General features: G+C 50.1%; 1 protein-coding gene across 8 annotated transcripts in view; it reads right to left on the bottom strand.

Moving 5' to 3' along the window:
* Positions 1–27,212, bottom strand: part of LOC108937677 (disco-interacting protein 2 homolog C-like) — a 73,352-nt gene that overhangs the window by 4,681 nt on the left and 41,459 nt on the right. For 3 of the 8 annotated variants that reach the window (XM_029253435.1, XM_029253439.1, XM_029253440.1), the window contains exons 5-33: positions 25,022–25,228; positions 22,795–22,917; positions 21,028–21,162; positions 20,287–20,406; positions 19,668–19,865; positions 16,958–17,049; positions 15,787–15,897; positions 14,312–14,435; positions 13,964–14,073; positions 11,410–11,512; positions 10,968–11,032; positions 9,771–9,864; positions 9,545–9,664; positions 9,343–9,457; positions 8,892–9,031; positions 8,004–8,140; positions 7,704–7,912; positions 7,402–7,516; positions 7,086–7,287; positions 6,051–6,160; positions 5,096–5,176; positions 4,795–4,918; positions 4,332–4,453; positions 4,062–4,173; positions 3,858–3,967; positions 3,235–3,365; positions 2,117–2,285; positions 1,594–1,764; positions 444–473 (exon numbers count right to left, since the gene is read on the bottom strand). In XM_029253435.1, the coding sequence (XP_029109268.1) occupies positions 444–473; positions 1,594–1,764; positions 2,117–2,285; positions 3,235–3,365; positions 3,858–3,967; positions 4,062–4,173; positions 4,332–4,453; positions 4,795–4,918; positions 5,096–5,176; positions 6,051–6,160; positions 7,086–7,287; positions 7,402–7,516; positions 7,704–7,912; positions 8,004–8,140; positions 8,892–9,031; positions 9,343–9,457; positions 9,545–9,664; positions 9,771–9,864; positions 10,968–11,032; positions 11,410–11,512; positions 13,964–14,073; positions 14,312–14,435; positions 15,787–15,897; positions 16,958–17,049; positions 19,668–19,865; positions 20,287–20,406; positions 21,028–21,162; positions 22,795–22,917; positions 25,022–25,228 (3,680 nt within the window). The remainder of the gene's footprint in view (positions 1–443; positions 474–1,593; positions 1,765–2,116; positions 2,286–3,234; positions 3,366–3,857; positions 3,968–4,061; positions 4,174–4,331; positions 4,454–4,794; positions 4,919–5,095; positions 5,177–6,050; positions 6,161–7,085; positions 7,288–7,401; positions 7,517–7,703; positions 7,913–8,003; positions 8,141–8,891; positions 9,032–9,342; positions 9,458–9,544; positions 9,665–9,770; positions 9,865–10,967; positions 11,033–11,409; positions 11,513–13,963; positions 14,074–14,311; positions 14,436–15,786; positions 15,898–16,957; positions 17,050–19,667; positions 19,866–20,286; positions 20,407–21,027; positions 21,163–22,794; positions 22,918–25,021; positions 25,229–27,212) is intronic. The other 5 variants (XM_029253436.1, XM_029253437.1, XM_029253438.1 and 2 more) reach the window with 5 other exon arrangements.

Here is a 27,212-nt window from a genome sequence, read left to right as displayed (position 1 = left end):
CTTGAATAAAGGCCTTCCAGGTAAAACCACAGCCACAGGGGTAAAAATCAAAGTGCACAAAGGCATCATTCACTGTCAATTTGTCTTCAGTAGGTTTTACCAGCTCAGGATTATGGGAGAGTCATTCCAACAGAAGGATGTTTGATCCCAGAAAGCCATTCACTTTTTGGCTGTTCAAGGTTCCTTTTAAGAGACTCTTTGACTCTTAAGTGACTCACATGGGTTGCAGTTTTTACACAGTTTTACACAGTTTCACAGCAGTTTGTGCATCGAACACCAGCTGCTTATCAGACTGTCGCTACACCAGTGCACCACCTGCTGTCTCTTCCCTTTCCAGACACACCTGTCTGACACCTCCTTGCCTGCCCTCTGCCCGCCCCACCCCCACTAAGCCCCGCCCCCTGCATGGAACCTACATAAAAGGTGAGGTGAAATTCCCCTACCTGCTCAGCAACCTTCCCCAGCCTGTGAGGCTAAAGCAACAAAGGTAGGAGGAAGAGGAGGAGGACGGGGGGGGGGACGAAGACAAAACCAAGTATGAGACATGTGGGTGGGGTCGGGGGGGACAAAAACAACAGAAAGAACGAAAAATGTCAAATACAGAAATGGGAAACCCAAAAAGAGAAGTAATGTGAGGTCATCCAACAAGAGCAAGAATATGGTGCTTAACCATGTTTATTAACCGTGTTTAACTGACGTGAGCACACGCTACTAGGGTAAAGGTGCCTTTGCCGGCAGCAAGATATTACATTTTAATGACTCCTCGTGTTACGACCTGCAGACTTGTGAAATTTCCAACATACAAACACATAGATCTTTCTTCTTTTTTTCTTCCCGAGTGTCGATGATCAGTAACAAGATGAGGACTGTTGCACCATGGACATGGGATCAATTGGTCAACTATTGCAGTCGAATAGGATCTTAAAGTAGTTTTTTTTTTTTTTTTATTATCATCATTATCGCTATGTCTGGGGATTTTACAAAACAAAACCTAGTAGATACATTTACGTCCTTCAGTTTATTATTGAACTTTTGACTGTGACCTAGTGGTAAAAGTACTTTGGAGAAAACGAAGAAGCAAAAAAAGTGTGTTCATGACTTCAGTGCTACTTGAGTAATGCCACCAAGTGCAGCATGTAAGAAGTGATAAAAACACATGTAAAACGATGGGCTTTGCAAACAGAAAACATGGGTCTCGATCCAACATCCAAGGGCAGGTCCATCTTCCCCCACCTCACTGTCCTTGGGCCCCTGTCTTTCTTCAGCAGGGTGAATTGAGCACCCTCACCTGGAGGCAACGTTTCCAGTGCCAACCGAGCCACGCTGACATTCAATTAGGTGATTCCCGACCACAGAGCATGCTGGGAATTTGACTGTAAACGGTCCGCCTAGGACAAGCCGTTCCCTCGTTCCTTGAAATGCCGAAAGCCTTCCTAACCACTAGGGGGCAGCATCGGCGCCCTTTTGTGGCGAAGTTGAGCTCACCTTTTAGAAAAATGGCTCTATACTCACAGAGGAGCGTGGAACCTTCCCCTTGACGTGCATGTGGGACGTGACAGAGGGTGTGGTCAGGGGGCGGGGCTCCAGACTCACCTGCAGACAGATGGCCAGGTTGACCCTGCAGCCGAAGGAGGTGCTGACGGCACGCGGGTGGAGCCCCAGGTCCTTGAAGAGCTTGGAGAAAGACTGGGTCAGGGCTATCCTGGGCCTCTCCTCAGCCACCACCACACACGTCCTCACGCGGGACAGGTCCAGGCCACGAGACTGGGGGGGAGACGCCGTCCACACGGGACCCTACTCAATCTCCTTTGAAAGTACACTGGTTCCTCATATTACAAACGATCCAGCTACATATTTTCGAAGATATAATTTTCAATGTATTCATCCATCCTTAATCGCATTCTGCACTTTTCACCAAGAGTGAGCGTGGGAAACGTTTCCCCTACGTTCCCCCGCTGAGCCAATGGACTGCAGCAAACAGTAGTGTGCAACCGCCTTAATTCAACTCCCTGCCACAGTGTTTACAGCTCGTGGCTAGTGTTCCCCCAGTATCAGCGATCGGTAACAAGGTGAGGAACACGGTATGTCTTTGTGTAATAAGGATGGCTTGCGGTACCTTGAGGGAGTCCGTCTGCGTGCCGAGGCCCTTAGTGCACAACTCCATGACGGAGTAGGAGCAGAAGGTGTCCCTCACGCGGTACTGACTCACGGCCAGGAGCCACAGCGCCGGGTTCACCTCCAGCTCCGAGGGCGGGATCAGGATGGACTGGTGGCCCGAGTACACGCTGCACGTGGGGAGGGAGAAGAGGAGGTCTAACGAAAGGGCATCAGGGACTCGGAAACATCCTTTTTAACCATGAGCTCCTACTGAGATGTTCCCATTATGACCCTTTCAGAAACTTTGGTCTGGAAACAGTCATCTCAGCAGGTGGTTGGTCAACGAGGCGATGGCTCCCCTTACTGTGACAAAACAGAGCCATTTACCCAGTGTGATCCCACACACACTCACCGCTGCGTTCGCACACGTTCGCAATTATTCATTCATTTGGTTCACACTTCTTTCCCAAAGCAACTAACAAAGTTAAAATATCTACAATTATTTACACAGCAGACACATTTTTACTGCGTCAGTTCAGAGCAAGTACCTTGATCTAGGGTACTACAGCAGGAGGTGGGATTCAGACTTGCGACCTCCGAGTCCAAAGGCAGCAGCTTTAAGCTCTCCGACACCTTGCGTCCCCCCTCCCCCAGACTGAAACATTCAGACCGAACTGCGCATCAGAAACACACACCGGGGTCCAAAATAAACCTCCAGCGGAATGATGCGTTTCCTCTTAGTTCAACGGTAGGAAAAGTGAACAAACACAAAAACATGTGTGCTGGAGGCTCCTGTTTCAACTGCAGCCAATGAAGCCTGGACTGCAGTGGCGCTGATGCTGCACGTGGCCACTAGGGGGCACTGGGGGACTGTGACTCACTGGTGGCCTAGAGTGACACATCATTAATTCATCCATCATTCTTAATATTGAATAACTAACTGCTTGTCCTGTGGAGGGTGCTGGTAGTCCGCTTCCTATCCAGGAAGCGTAAGATGTGAGGCAAGGTACACCCTGGAAAGGACACCTGTCCATCACAGGCAATCACATTACACAGCCATTACGGTGACATTACGTTACCCTGCAGAGCTCCAGATGGGTGTATGTTCGGAGCTGGTGGGGGTGGGGGGTGTCTCACCTGCACAGGCACCAGAGGACGAAGCCCAGGCCACAGTAGGGGTCCAAGCAGATGGCGACCTCCCGCGACGGGTACAGCTCACACTGCAGCTTGATGGAGCGGCAGAAGGCACTGGTGGCAGCGTGGGACATCTGCATGCGGGGATGGGGGGGGAGGGGGCAATCGCAGGACGCATGTCACATGGCACCTAGGAGGCCGAGAACGCCATTTCCCTACTGCAGTGTGAGGACCACACCCGCCCTGGCAGAACAATGGCCATCGCACCGAGCTGCAGCACACAGCTGAGATCTATTTCACCACTATATCCACCACTTTATCTTGATTATATTTTAATTTCCTTTAATTTAATGTTTTAATGTCTAGTGTAGGAGCCCTTCAGAATCAATTAGATCATTTTACTCAGCAGTTCACATCCACTCGTGACAGCATGCGTTTCAGAAAAGAAGAAGACGGGAGTGGTTATGATAATGAGCACCAGGCTCTCCGTGTTACCGTAGAAACGGGTAAACGAGACCAAAGGAAGCCTCCGTTTGGGTTTTATGTGGAGAAATTAAGATGTAGACAATGTTCTGCTTCTGAAGGGAGATGTCTGTCTCCATCACACACGGCAGTTACCGCAGTACCTTCACTCCTGCCAGCATCCCAGTGGTGGACACGCTGAAGTCCAGGTATGCCAGCAAGTCCGGGTTCGAGGGCTTGTGCAGCTGCAAGGGCTTCTTCTTTGGTAAATCATCTGAACGGGGAGACACGAAACCTCTGTGAGGGTTGCCAGGTGGGGGGTGGGACCAGCAGGCGGAGCATTAGTGCGTGACGGGCAGCGGCCTCACCCGTGTCCAGGACGGGAGGCCACGTTCTGATGTCCACAGCGGCCGTCGCTTCCTTGGACCGCAGCAGCTTGCAGATGGCTTGTGATGTCATCACGCAGGCGGAGTGACTCACCTAGGGGCAGATACACATACGCACAAATACGCACACGTGTGAAATGGCGAGGGTGTGAGCACACCCTCGTTCGCAGACATCACCGACTGACTTGCAGCAGCAGCAGCTTCCTCTCTTGTCTCCTACGAACCCCTCCCAGATCCTCTTGGCAGACGTACCTCCACGATCATCTTGACTGTAGGCAGAGTAGTGGCGATGTTCTGGGGGTGTGGTGGGCGGACCGTGATGGGCACGCAGCCCCCGTACAGACACCCGTAGAAGGCGGAGATCAGGTCAATCCCTGCATGAAAAACATACGCCGTTATTCGAACCCAGCCGAGAAAAAGCTCAGATTCTCAAGGTGCCCTAGCAGCCTGTGTGTTAGAGCAGCAAGTGGTGCAGCGGTTAGGGGGCTGCAATCTGAAGGACCAGGGTCAAGGTTCTTACCCTAAACTGATACAGTAAGAATTACCCTGCTGTGTTAATGGCTGAACGTGTGTAAAGCGTTTAGTGGAAGAACACCCAGCTGTACATCACTGTAAAAACTTTGAAAATTATCTGTCTAGCACTGTAAGTTGTCTCGGGCAAAATGAGTCAGCTACATAATAATAATAATAATAATAATAATAATAGCAGCAGCACCTGGGGGGTAGACTAGCGCCACGTGATCCCCATCCTGCAGGTGACCCCGTTCTGCCAGCAGGGCGGCAATCTTCTCGGCTCGCTTGTGCAGCTGCAGGCAGGTCAGCGAGCTGGCAATCGTACCCTAGATCAGAGAGACGTACCTCTTTTTAGCTCCCTTCTCACCCGGTCCGGTAAATGCGCTGCGTTTCTCGAACGCCTCAACGCGCCGCCGACACACTGTGACGGCCGTGAGCTCGAGGCGACCGAGCAGGCCGGGCCGGGGGCCCAGAGCCGGCGCGCGCCGACGACGCCTTCCTACCCGCGAGTTGAGCAGCGTGAACAAGACGTGGTCCGGGGTCGTCTGAGCCCTCCACTGCAGCACCTCGGACAGGAAGAGGAACTGAAAGACACGCGGAGCTGGAGTAAAGAACTCGGGCCTCAACCGGCAGACGAACCTCACGACGTAACCCTCCTTCTGGGGAACTAAGTGCATCCACCCACGCGGGTATCAATGCCTTATCCTTCCTTAACACGTCGGTCAGAGATGGGCACGGGAAAGCAAGAGGGCCTCCGTCAGCTTTAAGTAACCCATAAACGGCCCTTCTCGGCCCTGACTAACCTGTGATCTACTCTTCTCAGCCCTAATTGCCAAGGAAGCTGCCTTTTGGAGCTCCGACTAACCCATAAACTACCCTTCATAACCCCACATAACCCATACACTTCCCACCTCAGCATTAACCCATAAGTCACTCTTCTCATTCCTAACAAAGCGGTACATCACCTTTGCCAGCCCTTATTATTACATGTAATAACATTATGACTAAATACTTAAGAACAGTTCAGGGCTGTTTAACACGTTTGTATTACTGCTACAGTCTCCATCACTCCATAAGCAGTCACTCGCAGGGCCTGATTTTCATGGGCGGATGGATGAATGGCTGGATGTACCTGTGATCTGAGCACTTTCTGCAGAGAGACAGGGCATAAACTCATACAGATTAAACACTGACAGCTTGAACAGGTGGAGAAGTGAGGCCTGATGGGATTGAACAGGTGAAACACTGAGGCCCGATGGGATGGAAGAGATGGAGCTGAAGTAAAGCAGCTGAAATCCATGACCAAAGAAACGATGGAAAAGGCTGCGGTTCAAACGGAGGAGCAGAGCTGACCGAACATGCAGCTTGTGGCTCAGTTCCATCCGCAGTAGGACAGTGGGGGGAAAAAAATCACTTCCATGGCCCTCCCAACACACACACACACACACACACACACACCTTCCTTGCCTGGTCATTGTCCTCCATCTGTCCCAGGTCCCGGCCGCTGGCCTGGGCGATCCGCTTGCCGGACACCAAGTTCCCCACCATCACGGAGGCGGGGCCGATTTCTACAGAACAGCGACATTAATACAACGCGTTACACACACACGCACGTATACACGCACGCACGCACAGTGAACTGAACCTACGTATAAGGATGATGTTGAGGAGGCCATAAACACTCAAATTAAACAGGACGGAAGGACAACATAGGAGAAACTATGGGATTTATAAACAGCAATAAATCCCTCAGCACAGTGAGTCAGACTGATCAGGGACACTCAAGTTAATTAAATCCCTCAATCAATCAATCAATGGTTCTAAATGAGGCAGGACCTCATTTAAAATGTCAGTTGTCATCATGTATTCTTAGTGTCCTCATTCTAACAAGACAATTAGGACAAAACATCCATTTGTAACTTGATGTGTTTGTATTTACGAGTGATGTTCTGTAAAAACCATGGATATAGCTGTAATTATTTTTTTCAGTTGTCTTAGTACTTTTATTAAGCCTATTTAAAATGACCGAAAACAATGCCGTCTGCACAAACTCTTATTCGGCGCCGACTGTTAAGCGATCCATCCCATAAACCTGCGCAACGTCCCTCATCTCATTACCGATCGCCAACAGGCGCTCCGGACGCGAGCCGTAAACACCGCGGAAGCGAGTCGAATTGATGCGTTTGCACGTTCCTGTTCCGATTAGGCACTTTACCGCCATCTAGCGGCTCACAGGGTAAACACAGGATGTGTAGCGGATGAAACGAGCAGAAATTTTTAGAGGTGAAGAGAATGCAATTAAAAATAGGCATATGTTTCAAGAAAAATTCGTAACTCAGCCATTAACACAAGGATCTGGCATAATCACGTATGATATATAATAAATGAATATAAAATATAATAGATTCCTTACATTTTACAGACTGTATAAGGTGCAGAGATTGTTATACACATTGCATAGATACAGAGTGACTGAGACACACAGACAAACACCTGGCTGCTTCTGCCTGGGTTTCGGCAGGTTGGACACGCAGGTGTGGGGACACATGAGCACGTTGCAGGGGTGCAGGGAGCCTTCGAGGAACAGCTGCTTGGTCTCCGACAGGTGGATGCCCCCCAGCGGCGTTTTGGGGAGGGTGTTGGAGGGAACAAGGGCCAGGCAGTACACGCCCACCTGGTGGATGCCGTCAATCGCCTGGAAGAAAAGCGCAATCGGTGGAACCGGGGAGGAGCATCGCAAGGGTGATTGCGACCCGTGACCCCTCTGGCGCGCACCTGGAGCGCACCTGGGAGCGGCCCGTCCGCCTACCTGCAGCACGCGGCTCATCCACTGGAAACTGTCCTCCTCCGTGGCGTCGGGTCGCTGCTCGGCCACCACCACGATGCGCTCGTCGTGCAGCACGGACACGGAGAACACGGCGATCCTGCGGCACCACCAGGAAGCGTCGATGCCGGCGTTAGCGTCACCCCGACCCCCCGCCCGGCACAAAAGCCACATCTAGGAATAGGATGGTCTTCGGACCTACCTTCCTCCACGGTCCCGTTGTAAAAGAGCTCCGCCTTCGAGGGACTGAACCCAAGCGGAAGTTTCAGCTCCAGAGTAGAACTCACCTGCCCCTGTAGACAAACTTCATGGGTTCCACCGCCAGCGCCGTGGCAACGATGTCATCAGCATTGTGTCGCCGCCCAGACACCACCATGAGCCCATCCATCTTCCCAATGATGAAGACCAGACCGCCAGGTCCCACGAAGCCCAGCAGACCAGTCCGAGCGAAGGGGTATTCGCTGATGGGTGCCCCCAAGGTGCTCGTGGGAAATACCTGTCGAGAGACCGTCGCACATCTGGTTTGCAGGTCACGAAACCGAACCGAGAGCAGGGAACCCCGAGGAAGCCGAGCGTGGGATCCGTACCTCGAAGGTGTTCTTGGTCATGCCCGAGAGGCCGTAGTAGGACATCCCCGTGGCGACGGAGCACACGCAGAGCTCACCCACTTCGTCTGTTCTGCAGAGGTGTGGGACCCCCTCCGATTTCACCACACACAAGACCGCTGCAGGGCGGAGAGCATGTAAACCATGTCCTGAACACGTGGCGCAGCAGAGGTGGCGAACATGGCGCATGGGCACAACGAACGAGACAAACGCCTGAAAAATCCCATCCTACTGAATGACAATTCTGCCAAATTCTGGAATATCTGGACACCCTCGTGGAAGTTACTAGAAGGTTATTAGAAAGTTCTGCATGATCACACCTGTGACGAATTGTCATCTTTTGACCCAGAGCGCTCGCTATGCGCATTTTCTCGATGCTCTGTCCGTCTGTATGCTGTTGACCCTCTGCTGCCAATAAATCTGATTAAAAAAAACAAATCCAATCGCCTTGCCTGTGAGGAGGCAGAGTTACGGAGTTCAGACAAGTACGTTTACTCCGATTCGTCTAAAAGTGAGTTCACGTAGCTGTCAGAAGTAACGCTGAAAGAGATGGGTTTGAGACCCTTCTTGAAAGCTGGGAGGGATTCAGCAGCTCTGAGGACCAGAGGGAGCTCAATCCACCACATCAGAGGCAAAATTGGAAAATGATGGTCTTTGGGCTCTTTGTGAGTGGGTCCACCGAGCAGCCCCACTGAGCAGCCAGAGGTGGAGGAGCACAGCGCTCCCGGTGGGGTGTAAGTAGTTATCAGGGCCTGTAGGTACCAAGGCTGTCGTTACTTCTGATTTCAGGAACAGGATGCTGCGATAGTTCCTCGTCTGCTGTACCCCGGTTCCTAACTGGGGACAGAGCAAATGCGTGTGGGTCCTCACCTCCTGGCATGACCGTGCCGACGTCCTGCACCGTGAGCACAGACAGCTTCTCCTCGGAGTCGACCCGGATCACACCGTGGCTCAGGCCTTGCATGGAGAGCACACCCCGCCCAGGGGGCTGGCTGCCATCGTCCACAGGTCTAAACACACACACAAACACACACAGGAAGCAGCAGTCAGGAGCGCTCCAACTCCACCTGCTCCCAAAACCTCCGCGGACATGTCCACATGCCTCCGGGTAGAGCATCGGTACAACAAAGGGCTGCAAAGGGGCACTTTTACCTAACATGCGCAGCCAGCTACCAGTGTGCTCATTTTCCCCAGCAGGACGAAGGTTTCCGTCATCCCACAACAGGGAAGAGGTGCTTATAAATATGATGCAACACTCTCTCCTCTAACACAATGTCAATTTGATGTGCGGCTATGTGCTAGTGGCCACTAGGGGGCGCACCTCCGGATCGCCACGGTGAGGCCCTCGTGGGAGCTGGCGCAGGGGCAGATGACCTCCGGCCGAAGGCCCTTGCTCTGGAAGACGTTGAGGAAGGCATCGCAGGACGAGATGGACCCTGGAGGCAGCAGGAGGTGGAAGGAGAGCAGGTTGAAACGAGTACACCGTGTTAATCGGAGCAGAGCTAGAAAGAGGCGCCACTCACAAGGGTTCGAGCCGTCAGCCACCACCAACATGCGGAGCGAGCCTAGATTGATGTCCCGCTGGTCTCGGTGGGCCACCAGCGCCCAGTGCATGTCCCGCGACTTCACACACGCCACTTTGGCTGGAGGCGGGATCAGAGGGACACGTGATGCGACCGGCGCGAAAGCGACTCTCCGACACTAAGCAGATCTGCGTACCGAAAGCGAGGGAGTGCGACACGCACGCACCTTTGTGCTGGCACACCTTCTGTATCCATGACAACGGGTTGACCTTCATGAGGGAGTAGGGGATGCTGATGACGTGCATCATGTTCATCACGCTCTGGTGGGGAAGGTGGAGAGGCGTGTGTCAGCGAGGCGGTCCACGTGCTGCTCGTGCGACTGTTCATCTCCGCCGAGCGGGACACCTGGGTGCGGCGGCGCGGAACACGCGGCGGGGCTCCGAAACGACACGGGGAGGAAGCTCGAGGAAGCACACTGTGGGCCTTCACACACACAGCCAAGCACATGTACCCTGAAGGGTGGCGCACTGGTTAAAGAGCTAGACTTGGGACCAGAAGGTTGCCGGCTTGAGCTCCCCGCTATGTATTGCTCCTTATCTGTTACCACCATAAGACGACACTTTTACCTCTCAGAAGGATGTATTTTACCACTAAATCAAAAAAAAAAAAAAAAAAAAAAAAAAGCATGTGTAATATTTCATGATATCATTTTTAATAACGATTTTTAATAATATTACAGTAAAATGAAACTTTATGTATGCTATTAAAGGCAGCTTTTCAAACTACAGAGAAGGAAAATATACAGGGAGTGATGATAAACAGCAAAAATAAGACTGGCGTAATAAAGCAAATGACAAAACACATTCGTGACACAACTAAATAAGAAGAGAAATTGACAGTAAGAAATTATTGGAGAGAATGGAAAAAGGAGTAAATGTGTTTGTAGAAAATAATCTTGTCATTCAAGAGTAACAAAGGTTTTTGTAATACTGTACACATCTGATTAGTACAGCACTGTAGGTTCTGGGTTCGCCTCCCGCTGCTTCTGTGTCTGACTCACTGCGCCGTCATAATGTCTCCTGAAAGAGTACGCTGACTTTTACTTATTGTTCAATCAGGAAAATAACTGAGCATAAGGGTGGAGGGATGCTAATACAGCGAAGATTACGAAAGTAAGAATAATAATAATAATAATAAGCAATGAGAAAAAAAAAAAAAAAAAAAAAAAAAATCAAGCACTCATTGACCAAATTGCTCAGGGTTGAGTAACTCCACTCAATGGTCCAACAGCAGGGCCCGCCCTGGTGCCTGAATGGGCAACCTTGTAGTCCCAGGCCCAGGGGGGATGACCTGTACTGCCAGTGAACACAGCGCAATGCCGGGTGCGAGGGAGGAGGAGTCCGAGAGGCAGGGTCGGCCTTACCGTGAGAACAGCATGCCACAGGCCCACGTCCTTCTTAAAGTCTAACACATTCACAACGGTCTCGGCTAGAAGAGACAAACAAACACGGATATATCACCAAATCATGGCACACGGGACACAGCTGTCCAACGCACGCGCAGCAGGCCGCGCTCGAGCCACGCCTGCTTGGCACAGCTGATGAGGCTGCGGGTGGACGGACGCGAGGTGAGCGGGGAGCGCAACACCAGTACTCGAGGGACGCGGGGGAAGCCGGTTCCACGGTCTCCGTCAAACGGAGTCACCCCGAGACACCGACCGAGGTGTCCTCCCGTAGAGTTAAAGGATTGATAGGGAACGTGGAATGGCGACCGGCGCCCCCTGCAGCCCTGGAGGACTGGTGCTTCCCCAGCATGATGTGCGGGACATTTAAATGAAGGGGACTATGGCGAGGGAGAACACCCACCTTCCGAGTACGCACAGGACTGCGTTAATGCCTGGCAGTGTGTCAGGAGGGCGATCCGCGTCACCGTGACTCCCAAAACGCTGCCGTCCATGCACGTCTTGTACTGTCCCACGAGTGGAAGCAGATGGGGCCAGAGGAACATTGAGTACACGTTAGTTGCACCAGATCCAGCATGACGAAAGCTTCCTCTTCCTAAAACATTTACATTCTTTTATGCGCTTCTCGAAAGGCATTTTACAGCGTTGGGTTCGTATACTGAGGTACTTGTTCTTCTACCCACTTATACAGCCGGGTAATTCTTTTTGGTTTCAAACCTGGTTAAGTACCTTGCTCAGCTGTACAGCAGGATTGATTAGAACCCAGAACCTTCCAGTAGCAAATTCTTGCACTGCCAGCTGTCCCCAAACATATCCTTGATCACCTGTTCAAGTTTTGAACCCATCCCACTCCTAACACCAGTGCGAGGCGTGTGAAGAAAGGACTAACAAGTCAGCTGAGCAAGTAATATTACTGAGAATTATCCATCTATTTATTTTCATTAACCACTTGACCTATTAACTGGGGACTGGTCCCCACCCTGCAGTCAGTAGCAGTACGGTTGAAGGGGGTGCATCCTGGGTGGGATGCTAGCCCATTGCAGGGTTGCCGCCCACACAGAGTCACTCGGCCATTCACACAGTCGACCTGAACTGCATGCCTTTGGATTGTGGGAGGAAACCAGAGCACCTGGAGGAAATCCACCTATGCCCACACAACTAAGGTGCTGTGAGGTGCCATCCTACTATGACCCAGTAGAATTAAATACACCGTTCAGGCTTTTAAAATTATTGAACCCACAACTGAAACAAAGAGAAACAAAGAACCAAACAGTTCCCTGGGGCGATGATAAACACATAGCTACAGCAATGTTGCGACTGCACAATTTTAACATTAAAACAGGACTCAGGAACTTTGTTCATAGGACCTTTGCTAATAAAGTCTACGTCACAAACAATAAAATGCTAACAATACAGACATCCCTTGATTTATTTGCTAATTGTTTTGTGAACATTTCCAGTACGACCATGATAAATAAAAAATACCTTGTAAAACTTATGTGCATATTTTTAATAACTTGGATACATTAAAAATAAAACAATTTAAAGTGACTGAACTTTACCTATATTTAGCCTACCTACAAAAACTCCTGCTCATTTCTAACTGATTCATCGCATGAAACGCAGACAGCTGGTAGTGTAGTGGTTTGAGCTGCTGCCTTTGGACCAAAGGTCACAGGTTCAATTCCCGGCTGTAGTACCCTTAAGCAAGCTACTTACCCTAAATTGCTCCAGTAAAAAAATATCCCCCGCTATATAAATGGGTAAATAATTGTAGGTACCTTAACCTTGGAGTTGCTTTGGAGAAAACCATCAGCTAAATGAATAAATGTAAATGAACTTAAACACTGATCCACATGATCACTGACACTCAGAATTGAGATGGTCCTGCATTCTTTTTTGTTTGGATGTTCTTTACCGCCATCTATCAGTGCGGAGGACTGCTGTGCTACAGGCTGATTTTTCAGAAAAGGGTCTCGTGAACAAAGTGTCATTAAAAAGAAACAAAGAATCCCGAAAAAGTTTGGATCTTTGAAACACGAGTAGCCGGTGTATCTGTAAAACTTCTCAGTTCAGGAATTATACATCATTCATTATCCTCCTCCTTGATAGAGCGGACAGCTTCCTTCTTTTTCTGTGGATTGCGCTGATTTTTTCCCTCCTTAAAAAGATGGAAGGAAAAGGGACACCAGAGGGAAGTAGGCTTTAAACCTAGGGGAGGGCAGTCAACTAGGGAACGCAGCCCGCATCCGCTCATCATAACCCAACCTTCAGTGTTTCAGAAAAAGACAAAGAGTCAAGTCCAGTAATAATGAAATGTATCAAAGTCATGTTAAAAAACACTGGTAAGCGCAGCACTCCGGACATCCATCTAACTTTCAACTGAACTAATTCTAAGGACTTTGCGTTTTGTATTTCCCTGGAGTGGCACTAAAACAAAATATTCTTATGTTCCGAGGAATGCGTCGAGACCGATCGGGAATTTCTCTTCTTTCAGTCACTTCACCACCAGTGCGTTATGTCACGCGAGTTTCCACGAATAAGAAAAGGAAGTGCATTTAAAGAGGGTGCGCTCCAAAGTGACACCCCGTCCACATGTTTGTCCTCTGTCCTCGAACCGGCGTGGGGGTGGCGATCAAACAGAATTGCGGCACAAAGTGGTTCAGGAAAGAATCCGTTTCAGTAGAAGGAAGGAAAAAAAGAAAGGGCCACATTAAGGAACCTTTCGGGGACATGATCAAATATTACGGTAATTTTACCTTTGGCGGCAATCTATCTTTGTGCTTTAAATGGGCTCCGTTTCTAATGGAAACATACATTATTTAGTGAGAGAATCTTAATTAAACTGAGCCCCAGCGATATGAGTTTGGTTCCAGCATACACACACACACACACACACACACACACACACACACACACACACACCGCACAGAGGAGCCGAGACAGTGGCGCCGTACCTCGATGTAGGCCGTGTCGTTGTTGGCGTCCTTTATGTGTGGGAACCAGTCTCTTGGGGGTTTGGATAAGTGCTTTGACTCTGTGACGAACCACAAAAGCTTTGGCCAACCTGAGGAATGACACACACACACACACACACACAATCACACATTTTCAGACAGGACTGAAGGTACCGCAGAAGTGTGACAGAAAATAACACTTCATATCGTAAGGAGCTCAGAATTTGTCTTCAATCAGGAAACCCAAAGAACCAAAGACTTGAAAGTTTGTAGTCTGGAGGACCACGACAAGGTCTGGCTTGGTAAAAGGACACTTCAAGGTGCAGCACGCAGACAGTTAAGACTGACCTTTCAACTGGAGGATCTCTCCGGTGGCGCTCTTGGGCAGTCCTTTGTGGCAGGCGTCGCTTGTCAAGGCCACGGTGACACCGCAGCTACCCAGCAGGAAGCCGATCTGCTGGCTTCCTGCGTCCTGAACATAAAAGGTGCACAAGACATTACCGTTTCACTCAAAATATTCCTATGCATTAATATACCCTCATTAATTTCATTCCCATTCATTAATACATCCATTGACATGTTCTTACACACAAACACCAATTAATCAGAGCAGTAAATATCAAAGTCTGATGGTTTCCGTGACCCACTGGATCCCTCCTTCATTCAAGCCAGAACTGAAAGCGAAGACCTGGTCCAAGGTCCGACCCTTCGGACAGTTAGGCTCCTAACTCTCGCCTCAGTCCAAAGCCGAAGCCAACAGGTCTTCGGTCTTCTAAAGAATTGCCAGTTACCACAAGTGCAGCCTGGCCTTCTGGCTTCAAGACTCGTCTCAAGCGAGGAGTTGGAGCCAAATCGTCAAGGATTTCTTCTCTTAGTTATTTTCGCATATCTCTAATTACTTCTCCCAAATCACCCTGGGACGAAAGAACGAGCTATTTCTGTAGCTGTGCTAATTGCCTTTTTTGAGAGGCTTAACTGTGTTCAATAAGCTTTGTGGAAGTTTCCCTCGCGAAGCGGCAACTCCTTTGTTTCCGGAGCGAGGTTCCAAAACCAGGAAGCCAAGGAATGTTCCGGAGGCCTCGGGCTTCTTTCCTGGAATTCAGAGAGATGCTCATTTTCCCAGAACACCTCCGATCCTCGCTGCCTCCACCGACGTAAAGGGCAGAAACGCTGCGTGGCAGAGAGACGCGGTGCTAACGTGCTTTTATGGTACCGGCTTCCAAATGGACGCCGCTTAAAACGCCGACAGCTGGAAGTTTCCTTTGAACAGTAATGCATGCGCGTAACATCAGTAGGCCATATATCTGCTTCTCAGTGGACACACACACGCACACACACGCACGTTGCTACATTAAACTTGTCCCCGATGACACAAAAAACGCATAGCTCGGACCGTTAAGTCTTATCGCGCTCCGTAGGTACAGCTGAAGTATTGATCGAAGGCTCCACGCGATGACGTAACGAAGCAATCGGGCAAATTACGGCTCGCCACAAGACACTGCCTTTCCTATATAATGGCAAATGCATTAGCCTTCCCTAAATAGATTCCACAGCAAATGGAAGCGAGCCGCCAGTTTCCCCATACGGGGGCTGATAATGCCTCCGTGGGCAGGGAGTCGGGCCGAGAATGATTTAAGGAACGGTTAACGCTCGAGTCCTGCGTTCCGCAGCCCGACAATGAGGAATTCGAAAATAACAATCATCTGATGGAACACAAATGTCAAAACCGTGCTTTCTGGTTGTTTCCTAAAGGACCTTTTTCCTCCCCCGCCAGTCGAACCCGGAGAGCCCCGTCGGGTCGCTCGCGTGGCTGGATCCCTCACCTTCTTCGTGAGCGGCACCTCGATGGGCACGGGGACCACCTCGGCCAACAGGCAGCCGTAGAAGGCCACCATGAATGCCGCCGGGTCGTTGTTGGGATACACCAGAGCCACCTGCGCCCCAAATCAATCACAGAGAGGTCAAAATTATTATGATTAAAAAATAAATGGGAACACTTCTCATCTGACCACCGCAGCTCATCTATCTACTCAAGCTGTTTTTGGCCTCTTCTCCAGCCCTGAAGCACTTCGGACGAATTCAGACAAAACAGGCCTTTAAATCTCCTACAGAGTGGAACATGTTCGCGATAAGCGCGTGCAGACGGCATCAGCCTCGGGATGGCTTCGGTTCAAGATTATCAGGAATGCCTACAATGAGCGCGAGGGCTTTAAAGGCAGAGATTAGGCCGGCGCGTTTGTGAAAACGCTCCCAGAACCCCGATCGAGAGCACATCGACGGGGCCCTGCTTCGCGTCCCGCGGAGAGCGGACGATCGTATCTTCTATCAAAAGGAACGCAACCAGATGCCTCAGAAGATTTTCGACAGTTTCGGTTCCAGCAGGCGGATAACGCGCTAATCGCGCCAAAGGAGCCGCATCCCAGCCGGCGCTTTACTGCCGCACGGCCTTAATAGGGGCGATCCCTCCTCCATTTTGGCTCGAGCCGCTCCCAGTCGCACGCTGGAAGCCGGACGCCGTTACGGTAATCGTGCTCTCGAGCGCGGCTGATCGCTCCCACATGGAGGCCGCACGCAGGATCAGATGCGGATGCAGAAAGGGGGACTCGGGTCGAGCGTTTTTAAAAGGAACCCGTATCGGAGAGCGTCGACGTCCTTCCCGCTAATGGTCGCCAACCGCTCCAATTCGATTTGTTAAATGTACCGTGCTCACATCCTGGTCCGCACAACGGTCCTCATGTTACCAGGACAGAACGAAAACGTTGCTTCTGCCCACACGCCGCATAAACATTACCAAATGGGGAGCTGTGGAACAACAGGAAGCGGAGACTAGCGCTACTACTGCTGCTACGTGGGTGCACGTATGCATCGTGGGCATAGACGTTGTTGTTGTTGTTGTTGTTGCTGTTGATAATGCAGCGTTGAAGCACGTCTGAGCGAAGCAGGGCGCCCCTGGCTGGCAGGATGGACGACTGCACTCTGGGCCTCGTCACTCACTCTGTCTCCCGGTCTGAGAATAGGCTCCTGCTTGGTCCCCAGCTTATGAAGGATGTTGTAGGCCACCTTCATGCTTCGTGTCCATAGCTTTCCTGCGGACACACACGCGTAGAATTAGACCCATCGGCAACCAATCAACATCCGCTTCACAAAGCACGCTGTCCACCGCATCACCGATGGCACTCGGGGCATAAATAAATAATTCCATGAATAATATTTCTATGCAGACACACTGGACAGAGGACAAAGGATGCGATGACCAGAATAAACTTTCAGAGCAGGTAAAGGACCAGGACTCTCTCTCTCTCTCTCTCTCACACACACACACACACACACACACACACACACACACACACACACACACACACACACACACACACACAGAGAGAGATAAGGACAGCATTCCCAAAGCAGAGTAAAACCCAGTAAAGCACAGAGAGCACAAGGTCCACTGCTCACCCAGTCTCCTAGAGAAGACCTCTCCTCACCTGTCAGGCGCTCAATTTCCACATTATCATCTGGCCCTGAGGGCCCGGTGTTGCAAAATGGCAACTGTCAAAACGATGCTTTTACAACTTCCAAATGATCCATTTGCGAAATTCCGACAAATAATAAACTCTCGGTGCTCTGGGGCGTAATGTTCTCGCTCACGTGTGAAGAAATATGGAAAGTGCATAACGCCAGGAATTAATAACTTTCCTAATCCAAAAGATGAAAAAACACACTGAACATGAAAAGTCTGGTGGATCCCTAATCGCCCTTTCCATAAAAATGAGTATTAATCATGATAAGCAGACAGCAGGATGCAAGCTCTTTGGTAAGGATGACCCCAGTGTGCCTTTCGAGGCAAAATCTTAATAGAGGACCGGCTCTGGTGATGATTATTGCTGTACAGGCTCATTTACGTGTAGATATTAGTAAGATGTCTTCAACTCAAACCTGTGACATTGCAGGAAGACCATCTTGAACATGTGACCCATAACACTCAGTGAAGAGCGGCCAGATTTCCTTGCACATCAGCTCTGAGATTACGAGCTACAAGTTTGTGGAAAGTTCACTGGGTCCTCAACACAGCTGCGACCAGAAGTTTGTTCGTAACTGAATTTGTTTACAAATGAAACCACTGTAGAATAAAAGCACACTAACAGAGATGTATGTTGATTTATTTGCTGGACAGATTCTGCAAAAGTCTAGGTTGTAGCTATAATAAATTAAAAATGTGCTGCAAGACAACTTTAACTTCATTAAGTTACATTAAACTAATTTAACAGTACTGTAAAAAAAAAAAAATTTTCTCCACAAATTGCTAAATACCAACACTCACAGACACTAGACACGAGCTATAAACACTCCAGAAGCCTGTCAAATTAACCTCGTCCCACATTTCCATTCTGTCTGGGTGCATTTTACTGCCAACTACTGGCTGGATGAGGAAATGCAAGTACTTCATCCCAGAACTTATTTTTGAAGATGGAAGAGCGAAGTACAAATTACAAAATAAATACATTAAAAAAACTAAATAAAATCTACAAATGGAAAGAACGCATACTTCGAAATTTGTAACTCAAACGTTTGTGACACAAGTGTACGATGTTCGCAAGGGTAAGGGGGTATTAGCTGGGCCTGCTGGACAGATTGTCAGACCTTCAGTCACTGGAGAGCAGAGGGAGGTGACAGGAGATGAGAAAAGGAGGAAGGCAAACAGATAGATCACGGCACACAGGCACTTAGCACAGCCGTCTCACCGCCACCATGAGCCAGACAGGCCACGCCTCCTCACCAGGATCCCGCCCACAAACTGGGAATATATCATAGCATGGTCAGCGCTTGCCACCCCACACTGGCACATTCACACCAACACACACGACGGCACTTTGCCACTGAAAGTGGACAAAAAGAAGTTCACCTCATGCACACAACACAATGTATTCCAGCATCACCCAGTGTAGACAGGCAGGATGTTCTCTTTGTCACCATTAACATGATTAATCATGACCAAGGTCACACTGATGATCCCCAACCCGACCGTGAAACAAAGGCAGCTGGCGTTCGAACAGATTATCTACCTCTGCATTTATTTGTTTACCTGACGCTTTCCCAGAACGACTTACATTGTTAAACTACTTACACTGATTTATCCACTTATACAGGCATGCAATTCTTACTGTATTGATTCAGGGTAAGTACCTGGATCAAGGGTACAGCAGCAGGGGTTGGGATTTGAACCCGGATCCAAAGGCAGCGGTTCCAACCATTACGTCACCTGCTGCCCTCTAATTTCCAATAATATTAAACGACATCCAGTTAATAAAACCATCGTTAAATTTTTATATATATATATGGTAAAATAAGTTATGGATCCCCTGGAGGTGTAGATGAACACCAGTGTAGTTCGTAAATGAAAACAAAAACTCAAATTTTTCAAGTGGATTTGTCTTCAATGACGTTCTAATTTCGTACGACTGATTCTGACTAGACTTGCACCGGGCTACGACCCCATACGCTCACTGGAGAGCTGCAGTTTTTACTGTATGGCAACAAGTGAAACACAGATAAAACTGATGATATAAAAGCGGTATGCTGTGGTCTTTGCCACGTGTGCTCATGTAGACCACTATACCAGAGTCCTCACCCTATGAGATGACATAGAGCACTGGGCTGTGGTCTTTACTGTATAGGATGATATACACAGATGTACCGTGGTCCTTACCGTATGTGAGGATGTAGAGCAGCTTCCCGTTGGTATCCATGGTGGTTAGGCACGGGGCCTTGGGCGAGATGGTGCCCCAGCGCTGCAGTGCCGCCTCTAGTGAGGGAGGCCAGTTGGTGACCACGCCCAGCTGCTCCCCCCGCACCGGAATCATCTGGGCACCCTCAGGTCGCGGCTGATTGGGGTCCGGCTGTTGGACTACGGGAAGCGGAGCTGCTCTTAGTACTGGTTCTCAACTACACAAAATCGAGAGAGAGGACCAACGCGCTACAGCCATGTCAGCAACCTGTCCTTTGACTGGGTAAAGGCCAACATGAAGAGGATGACCATGAACCAGAAGGAAGGACTCAGTCATTGTGACAATGGACACAATCCTTTCAACACTAAGGACTCAAGATCATTGAGGAGGACTGAAATGTCAAGAGACGCTCTACGTAGCGCAACGAAAAGCCAGCGTGGTCTTTCGATCGGTCGACTGGTAGCCTTTTCCGAGACGACGCTTAAAATGCACCGGATCAGTTTGTCGGCCTCGCTTTGCTTTTTTCGTCATTACCTATTCTTACCGTGGTACTTACAGCTGGAGGCAGACACACAGAAACGGTTTCAGAAGAGCTCAAACCTTCCAGGAGTTCCTCGAAATCGTCCACAAAGAACTCTCTCAAAGGCGGTCGCTTGGGCCTCTTCAACGTGTTCACCAGCTGCTGGATTTTAGCAGACACGCGACTGCTGACAGGAACACCTGAGAAACACACACATTATTGTCAGCGAGTGTGTCGATACAGCCCACCCACCAGATCAGCGCCCTCACGAACGCAACGTGGGTTCAACCTCTAACTGATGTGTGCGGTTTAACGTCAGAAGAATCCTTCCCTACTCTGAGTCTGGGTTCTTGGACTAGCAAAGTGCCTGTCCCTCAGCATTACTGACTCATGTATCGGACAGATGCCTGCAGCGAAGGTAAGTGTCTCCACTGCCCCGGAGATCAGATCAGCCTGCAGTGGTGGAACCACTTGAGTCCGGTCCACAGAACTGCAACAGCTGTGAAGAGTGAAGGCCAACAAACCGCTCACACTTCACAAATCTGAGGCTATAGAACAAAAAGATCACGCAGCTTGATTAGTCCATGACCTTTGGAAATCTCACTACGGTCATTCCCTAAAGAACCACTGTAGAACTCTTAACGGTTATTCCTACAGACGTTTCATATACTTATGGGTTGTCGACAATTTTAGAAAGTGCCTATTTGAGTTTCCAGGTTCTCTAATGGGGAAACTGGGTTCTCAGAACAGCAGACGTTCCTTTTTGATGCAACAAAGTCACTTGATTGAGAGCCCCCCAGGGCACCTCGTCCTCCACTCACCGTCGCCCGTCTCCATCAGCTCCGCATTGCCGTACTTGGTCGCGGGTCGGGAGCCAGCGGACACCGGTGGTTGTTCCACCTGGGCGCTGTGCTCCGAGGCGTAGGTGGTCACATCCGGTGGGGCCGAGTGGTTCTCTGGGCGGGGTATGGAGGAGAGGGTGTGGGTTATGCAAGATGCTGATCTCATATGGAGAGATTGAAGTCTCAACACAAGATGAAGATGTCAGAGGTAGATGGGAAAGCACAGGCAGATAGACCATGGCCGAAGCACCCGAATTATTGGCAGGTGGGTGGGACTACAGTACAAATGAACGGGAGTTTGGGTGGACCTAACTGTGGGCTGGGTGGAGCTAGATGGCAGCTGGGAGGGGCTGAAGGGGTGGGTGGAGCTAGATGGCAGCTGGGAGGGGCTGGGCTATATAATAACTAATAAAGACTCAGCGTTTCAATTTTTTTTTCCAGGCATAGTCCCATTTATTTGCAAAGTTTAATTTACAGTCTTGTTTCATTCTGGAATGTGTTGGACTCCTGGCACCACATTCAGACACCTTACAATGTGAGATTTGTACACTACAGTGACTTACAGTGTTCATCTACTTACAATAATTTACCCATTGCTCCAAGTTACTACAGCTGGAGGTGGGATGCAAACCTGCAACCTTTGGGTGCAAAGGAGATGGCTCTAACCACTAGACTACCAGCTTTCCTCATTTATACAGCAGGGTCCTTTTTTACTGCATCAATCCTGGGTAAGGACCCGGATCAAGGGCACCACCGCAGGAAGTGGGATTTGAACCTGGATCCTTTGAGTGAAAGCTGGTAACTCTAACCACTCTGCCAGCAGTTGCCATTTCAGGAATAATAAAGCAGTAACACAGCAATTTGCATGAGACAGAAACCCTCTACTTAACACTACAATAGTAACACTGGAAAACTCAGACCATGACCGCTGCCTTTTGTCAAGCTCTGTCACCGAAGCCTCGATGGGCCGACAAAGACGCTAAAGGTAAAGAGTCCACAATGCAGCGCTGCGGTCACGGTTGCGGTCACACCCTTGCGAATGAACGGTTGACCGAACACCGGTCTCGTCCGGTTAACATTCCAACCGTTCCTCTGGTGCGTATTGTTTACCGAGCATCTCCGCCAATTCTGTACCCGAAGCGTTCGCGTACGGTCACATCTGAGCGCTTTCATCTCCCAGGTTTAAATGATGCAAACAAAAGGTGAACAAAAACATACAAACAAACAAAAAAAAAGCTCTGCAAAAGGAGCCGGTCAAGGAGCTTCGGCGATGACGGCGCATCATCCGGGGAAGCGCGAGTCGACGCCACATCGACGAGATGTGCGTCGTCGCTCTCTCCCAGGCGCACACGCGGCAAACACACACGCAGCGTTTGCTCAAAACACACGGTGCACAGAGCATGCGGGCTACCAGGCACGGGTACGAGGCATCTAAAAGCAGACGTTTGGCCGGAATGAGGAGCTTGAAAAGCAACGTATCCAAGAGCGGCACAGCATGTATCGTCACACTCCTCAGCTTCACGTTCAACCACGTTCCTCCCTGGTGAAGGAGTCGCGGGTGAAGGTTTGGCACACAACTGGACCGTGCCCCCCCCGCCAAGTCTCGTGTTGTTCCTACTTCCCATCCCCCAATGGGAAGCACAAGGACCAAGGAGCAGCCTGCACATACTGGGGGGGGAGGGGTCACTGACACCAAAGCGCACAAACTGGGGGGGGGGGGGGGTGGTGATGCACAGCAATACTGACCCCGAGACTCCAGGGGGGGCCAGACGAGCTCTGATCCGAACTCGCAGGACCGCCGTAACGAGTTTCCGTTGCCGACGGCGCCGGTCGCCGCCTTCCTCTTCAGGGAGAGGTGTGCAATGGGCCCTGCACACGAGGGAAGACCAGAACCTCAGACACGGCGCCGCGGTCACCAGGCTGGATTGGACCGCATGACCACCGGGGGGGGGGGGGGGCGTCGCCTTGCAGTTGAGTCACGCTGTGTCACGCCTCTGATTCTGGGATTGATGGGACTGGACAGATATAACCTCAGGGATGCTCTGCGCACCTGGGAAACGCACCTGGGGGAGTGGGGGGGGGGGGGGGCGTGCAGCACCGTGCAGCACCGCAACCATCAACGCCCATCAAGGAGACCGGAGGAGGAGGACTCATTTCAACGTGATATTACCGCTACGGCGACAACCGGGGGTCGGCCTCACTTTCAGAGCGACTTGCATCCATAAACACTTTTCCCCACACGTTCCATCCATCACTGTCTGCTTTTAGATGACGGTGTAAGAGCGGGACACACAAGTGCAGCCCTGTTTACACACACATCTAGGCCAGAAAGATGGAAACCGGATTTAAAAAAAAAAAAGAAAAAAAACTGTTTTCTATTCACTGCAATTTTTGTCCTTGTCTTGGAGCTTGGTTTTTCCAATTTTTATACTGCTTTTGCTTAAAAAGAAAAAACCACACACAACTCATGCACAACAATCACAATAGACTTCTGAACGTACCGAGTAACGCCGGTGCGCACGCAAACTAGAAATTATTTTTGGATAACCAGCACTGCGGTTATTTTGACTACAAAATGTGTTAAGAACACAAAATGCTACAATTAAACTGCAGAGAACAGGATAAAAAAAAAAAAAAAAAAAAAAACGTACAATGAACACTTTACAGATACGTCCCTCCCATGTCACATGCATTGTGTTGCTAGGCAACAGAAGTGTTATCATCATACATGTTGGCCAATAGGAGGACCTGTGCAGGTGAAGCTGTTTTTGCACCCGGTGTCAGGAGCGACATGAAGACAAGTCCACGATACCCCAGGTGTGTTTGTGTTGCGGTAAAACACTCCTTCCTGAGTTAAGGGAGGACCAGCAGCCCCGTCCGTGTTCAGCACTTCATGGGAAGCGTGTGTTCTGGAGGAAACCGTCTCACGTTTCCACCTGGGATTTAGGGTTTTTGATTTTCCGAAGACCAGGAACCATACGATGGGGGTCTAAACATAACTACCGTTCGCTGCCTCGACCCCCAGCCGAGCACTGTGGGATATGAAGGCAGATTCATTCGGTGTGTATCACACTGTTACAAGCCACTACTTACCTGACGCATTTCTCCAAGGTCACTCTCGCTCACTCGCCCTTTTATGCATCTGGGTAATTTTTACCGTATCGGTTCACGACAAGTACATTGATCAAGGGAACTAGTGCAGGAGAGGAGGTTCATGCTCACGGGCTTTTCTAACCGTTACGCCACCTGCTGCCCTCAGCATGGACTGCTGAATGACCTGGATGAATTCCAGCATCATCACCTGTGTTTGAATCGTATGACCGCTTTTATTATCATTTTATTATTTTTTTTTTCACCGTACGTTTTACATACGCGGTTGGTATCTCGCTAAAGCTTTTGTTGTGTCCTTTATCACTGAGCTGCGTTACACATGTAAATCTAAAGGCCCGTTAAGCAGGAGCGGGGATCTGAACCCGGGTCCTTCGGCCGCTCTAACCACCGTGCCACCTGCTGCTCGGGATGACCGCAGCATTCAGGATTTCGACTCCTTTCAGAACCGGGCCGTCGAGAGCTCCATCCGCCTGCCGCAGCGGCAGGGCCCCGTCTTCTGCTCGGAAACATATTTCATATTTCACGAGTTATTCATAGAGGTCCGCGGGAGCAAGGCCTCGCGCCGCAATGTGTTTTGACCCGATGTTTGCCGGTTCAAATCCCACTGGTTTGAATGTTTAACCTGAGCTTCGGCGGAGATGTGCAGCGTCAACATCGCCGTGGAAAAGGGCATCGGAAAAGTAAACGAGGTACTAACACCACAGTCTGAGGTACGAATGGCATTTGGAAATGATGTCTTACAGAAGAGTGAAGCGGCACACGAAGACAGGTGAAGGTAAGATCAACAACACCGAGACGCCTTGACAGGTGAGACGGGTCACGCGCCCTGTGGGAACGGAACACGGGGGCGGGGGGGACTCACCCACGTGCGTCTGGGCGAGGACGTCGGCAAGGCGACCGGCTGCCCCGCTGCCCCCGCTCTGCGTCGAGGATGAGGACGTAGTGGAGGACGTGGTGGAGCCGTGGATGGCCCGGCTGATCCATCGCTCCATGCTCAGACTGCCCTGGCTCGAGGTGGGCGTGTCCTCGCCCCGTACGGAGCCCTCCCCATCGGACCCCGAGGATGTGTCTGTGGGGGGTGAGCGAGGGGAGAGCGCGCCAGCAGGGTGAGGACCAGGCACCACACACACACACACACACACACAGAGCTCTAATTGGACAGAGGAAAACAGACATTCTAGAAAATTCCGTCAGGCAACGAGCTGGGATAGAAGAGGATCTGCAGCACAACGCAGGAGACCACTTTTCATATTTACATATTTTTATAGTGCTGATTCAGTCCAAATTGACTTACGTGTGAAGGTACTTACACCAATTTACCCTTTTACACACCTGGGTCATTTTTTTTACTCAGGGTAATCAGTTCAGGTTAAGTACTTTGATCAAGGGGACTACTAGTAGAAGGTGGGATTCGATCCTGGGTCCGTTGAACGTGAAGGAGACGATTCTAACCGCTATGCCCCCTGCTGCCCCCTCAAATCACTTCGATACAGGCACAACTGAAGGAGAAGACGACACACAACGAGCTCCACAACCACCATGATGGCTCTATGTCCTGTCAGTTTCCGGAAGTTTCCAAGCAGGTTCAGCTAAGATAAGCGGAGCCTTGAGGGAGGAGGGTGTTTGCACATTGTTTGCATATCAGAGGCGGTCAGCTGGATTGGTGTTGCCCCAACATACATTAATAAACACACTATTGTGCATTCATGGTCAAATCGAGACTGCGTGGCACACAAGGGAAATACATTCATACCAAAATTTGTCATCGGTACAGTAACACGGTGTAAAAAATGGACTGGATGATGAGTGCTTGGGGGAAAAATGCTGTCCAGACGTTGTCATTTGTGTTCATACATGTGTGGCTGTGTTCTGCCTGGTGTCATGGGGGTCAGAGGAGAACACTGATTTTTTTTCCCTTTCTTTTTCACAGCTCAGAATGGAGTACCAGCCCACCAAAGTGTGTGGAGATGCAGGTACAGGTGTGTAAAGGTGATCAGTCAGGCGATCACACCCCTCCGTTCACGCCTTCACCAGCGCCCTGCCCCATTAGATCCGTCACTAATGACCGACGGCGAGTGTGTGAAAGCTCCATGTCCAAAGTCACCATGACGACACAAAACGAATGCCACCGAATCAGTGGGAAGTGGGCGGAGTTCCATGAGCTGCTCCCTTGACACTGGATTCCCAAAAACCTAAAGGAGTCTGTACGATCTTCCAAATTAGCATAAGAATTACACGCCCTTTTCCAAATTAACATAGCAGTTAAACTCCGCCTTCCAAATTAGCATAATGGGTGCAGACTGCCTTCGGAATTAAATTAATGGTTAAACACTGCCTTCCGCTTATTCATTTAGCTGATGCTTTTCTCCAAGGTGACTTACAATGTTAAGTTACTTAGAACTATTGACCCATTTACAGAGCTGGGTAATTCTACTCGAGCAATTTAAGGTACTATAGCTGAAGGTGGAAATCAAAGCGGCGACCTTGGGTCCGAAGGCAACGGCTCCAAGGACCGTGCCATCAACTGTCCTCCCAAATTCGCATAATTAAAGACAACCTTTACAATTATCATAATGGCTAAACATCGCTTTCCACATTAGCTGAAGAGCGAAAGACCACTTTCAAAAACAGAGGAAAGTCATCCTCTGGGGGGTCAGTGCAGAGCCCCGTGTAACGCGCTCAGTGTGTGACCTCAGTGTCTACCCAGGACTTTGGTTTTAGACAGCGGGGGATCCTCGGCGACTGTCCACCCTTTGTGTTCCGCTGGCTCATTCAGAGAGCACACTCCCAGTAAACACGTGACCGCAGAGGACCAACCGCGCTTTCTTTTCGGAAACCGGATTGCTGACACAAGCGGCCGCATCTGTTGATCGCTACATAAGCTGTTGCCTAGCAACCCCCTAAATCGCATTAGCCTCCCCAAACCTCCCAGGTTCTCGGCGATCCCCTGGTAGATTAAGTTACGAGGGAAACTCAGCACGTCGGATCAGCGTTAATGTGAAGCCAGAGAGAGAGAGCGAGCGTGACGACACCGCCGCGCACGTGTCCGCGGC

Source organism: Scleropages formosus, chromosome 7 (assembly GCF_900964775.1).
Source record: "Scleropages formosus chromosome 7, fSclFor1.1, whole genome shotgun sequence".
Classification (NCBI taxonomy): Eukaryota; Metazoa; Chordata; class Actinopteri; order Osteoglossiformes; family Osteoglossidae; genus Scleropages; species Scleropages formosus.
This window is presented reverse-complemented; position numbering and strand designations above follow the sequence as displayed.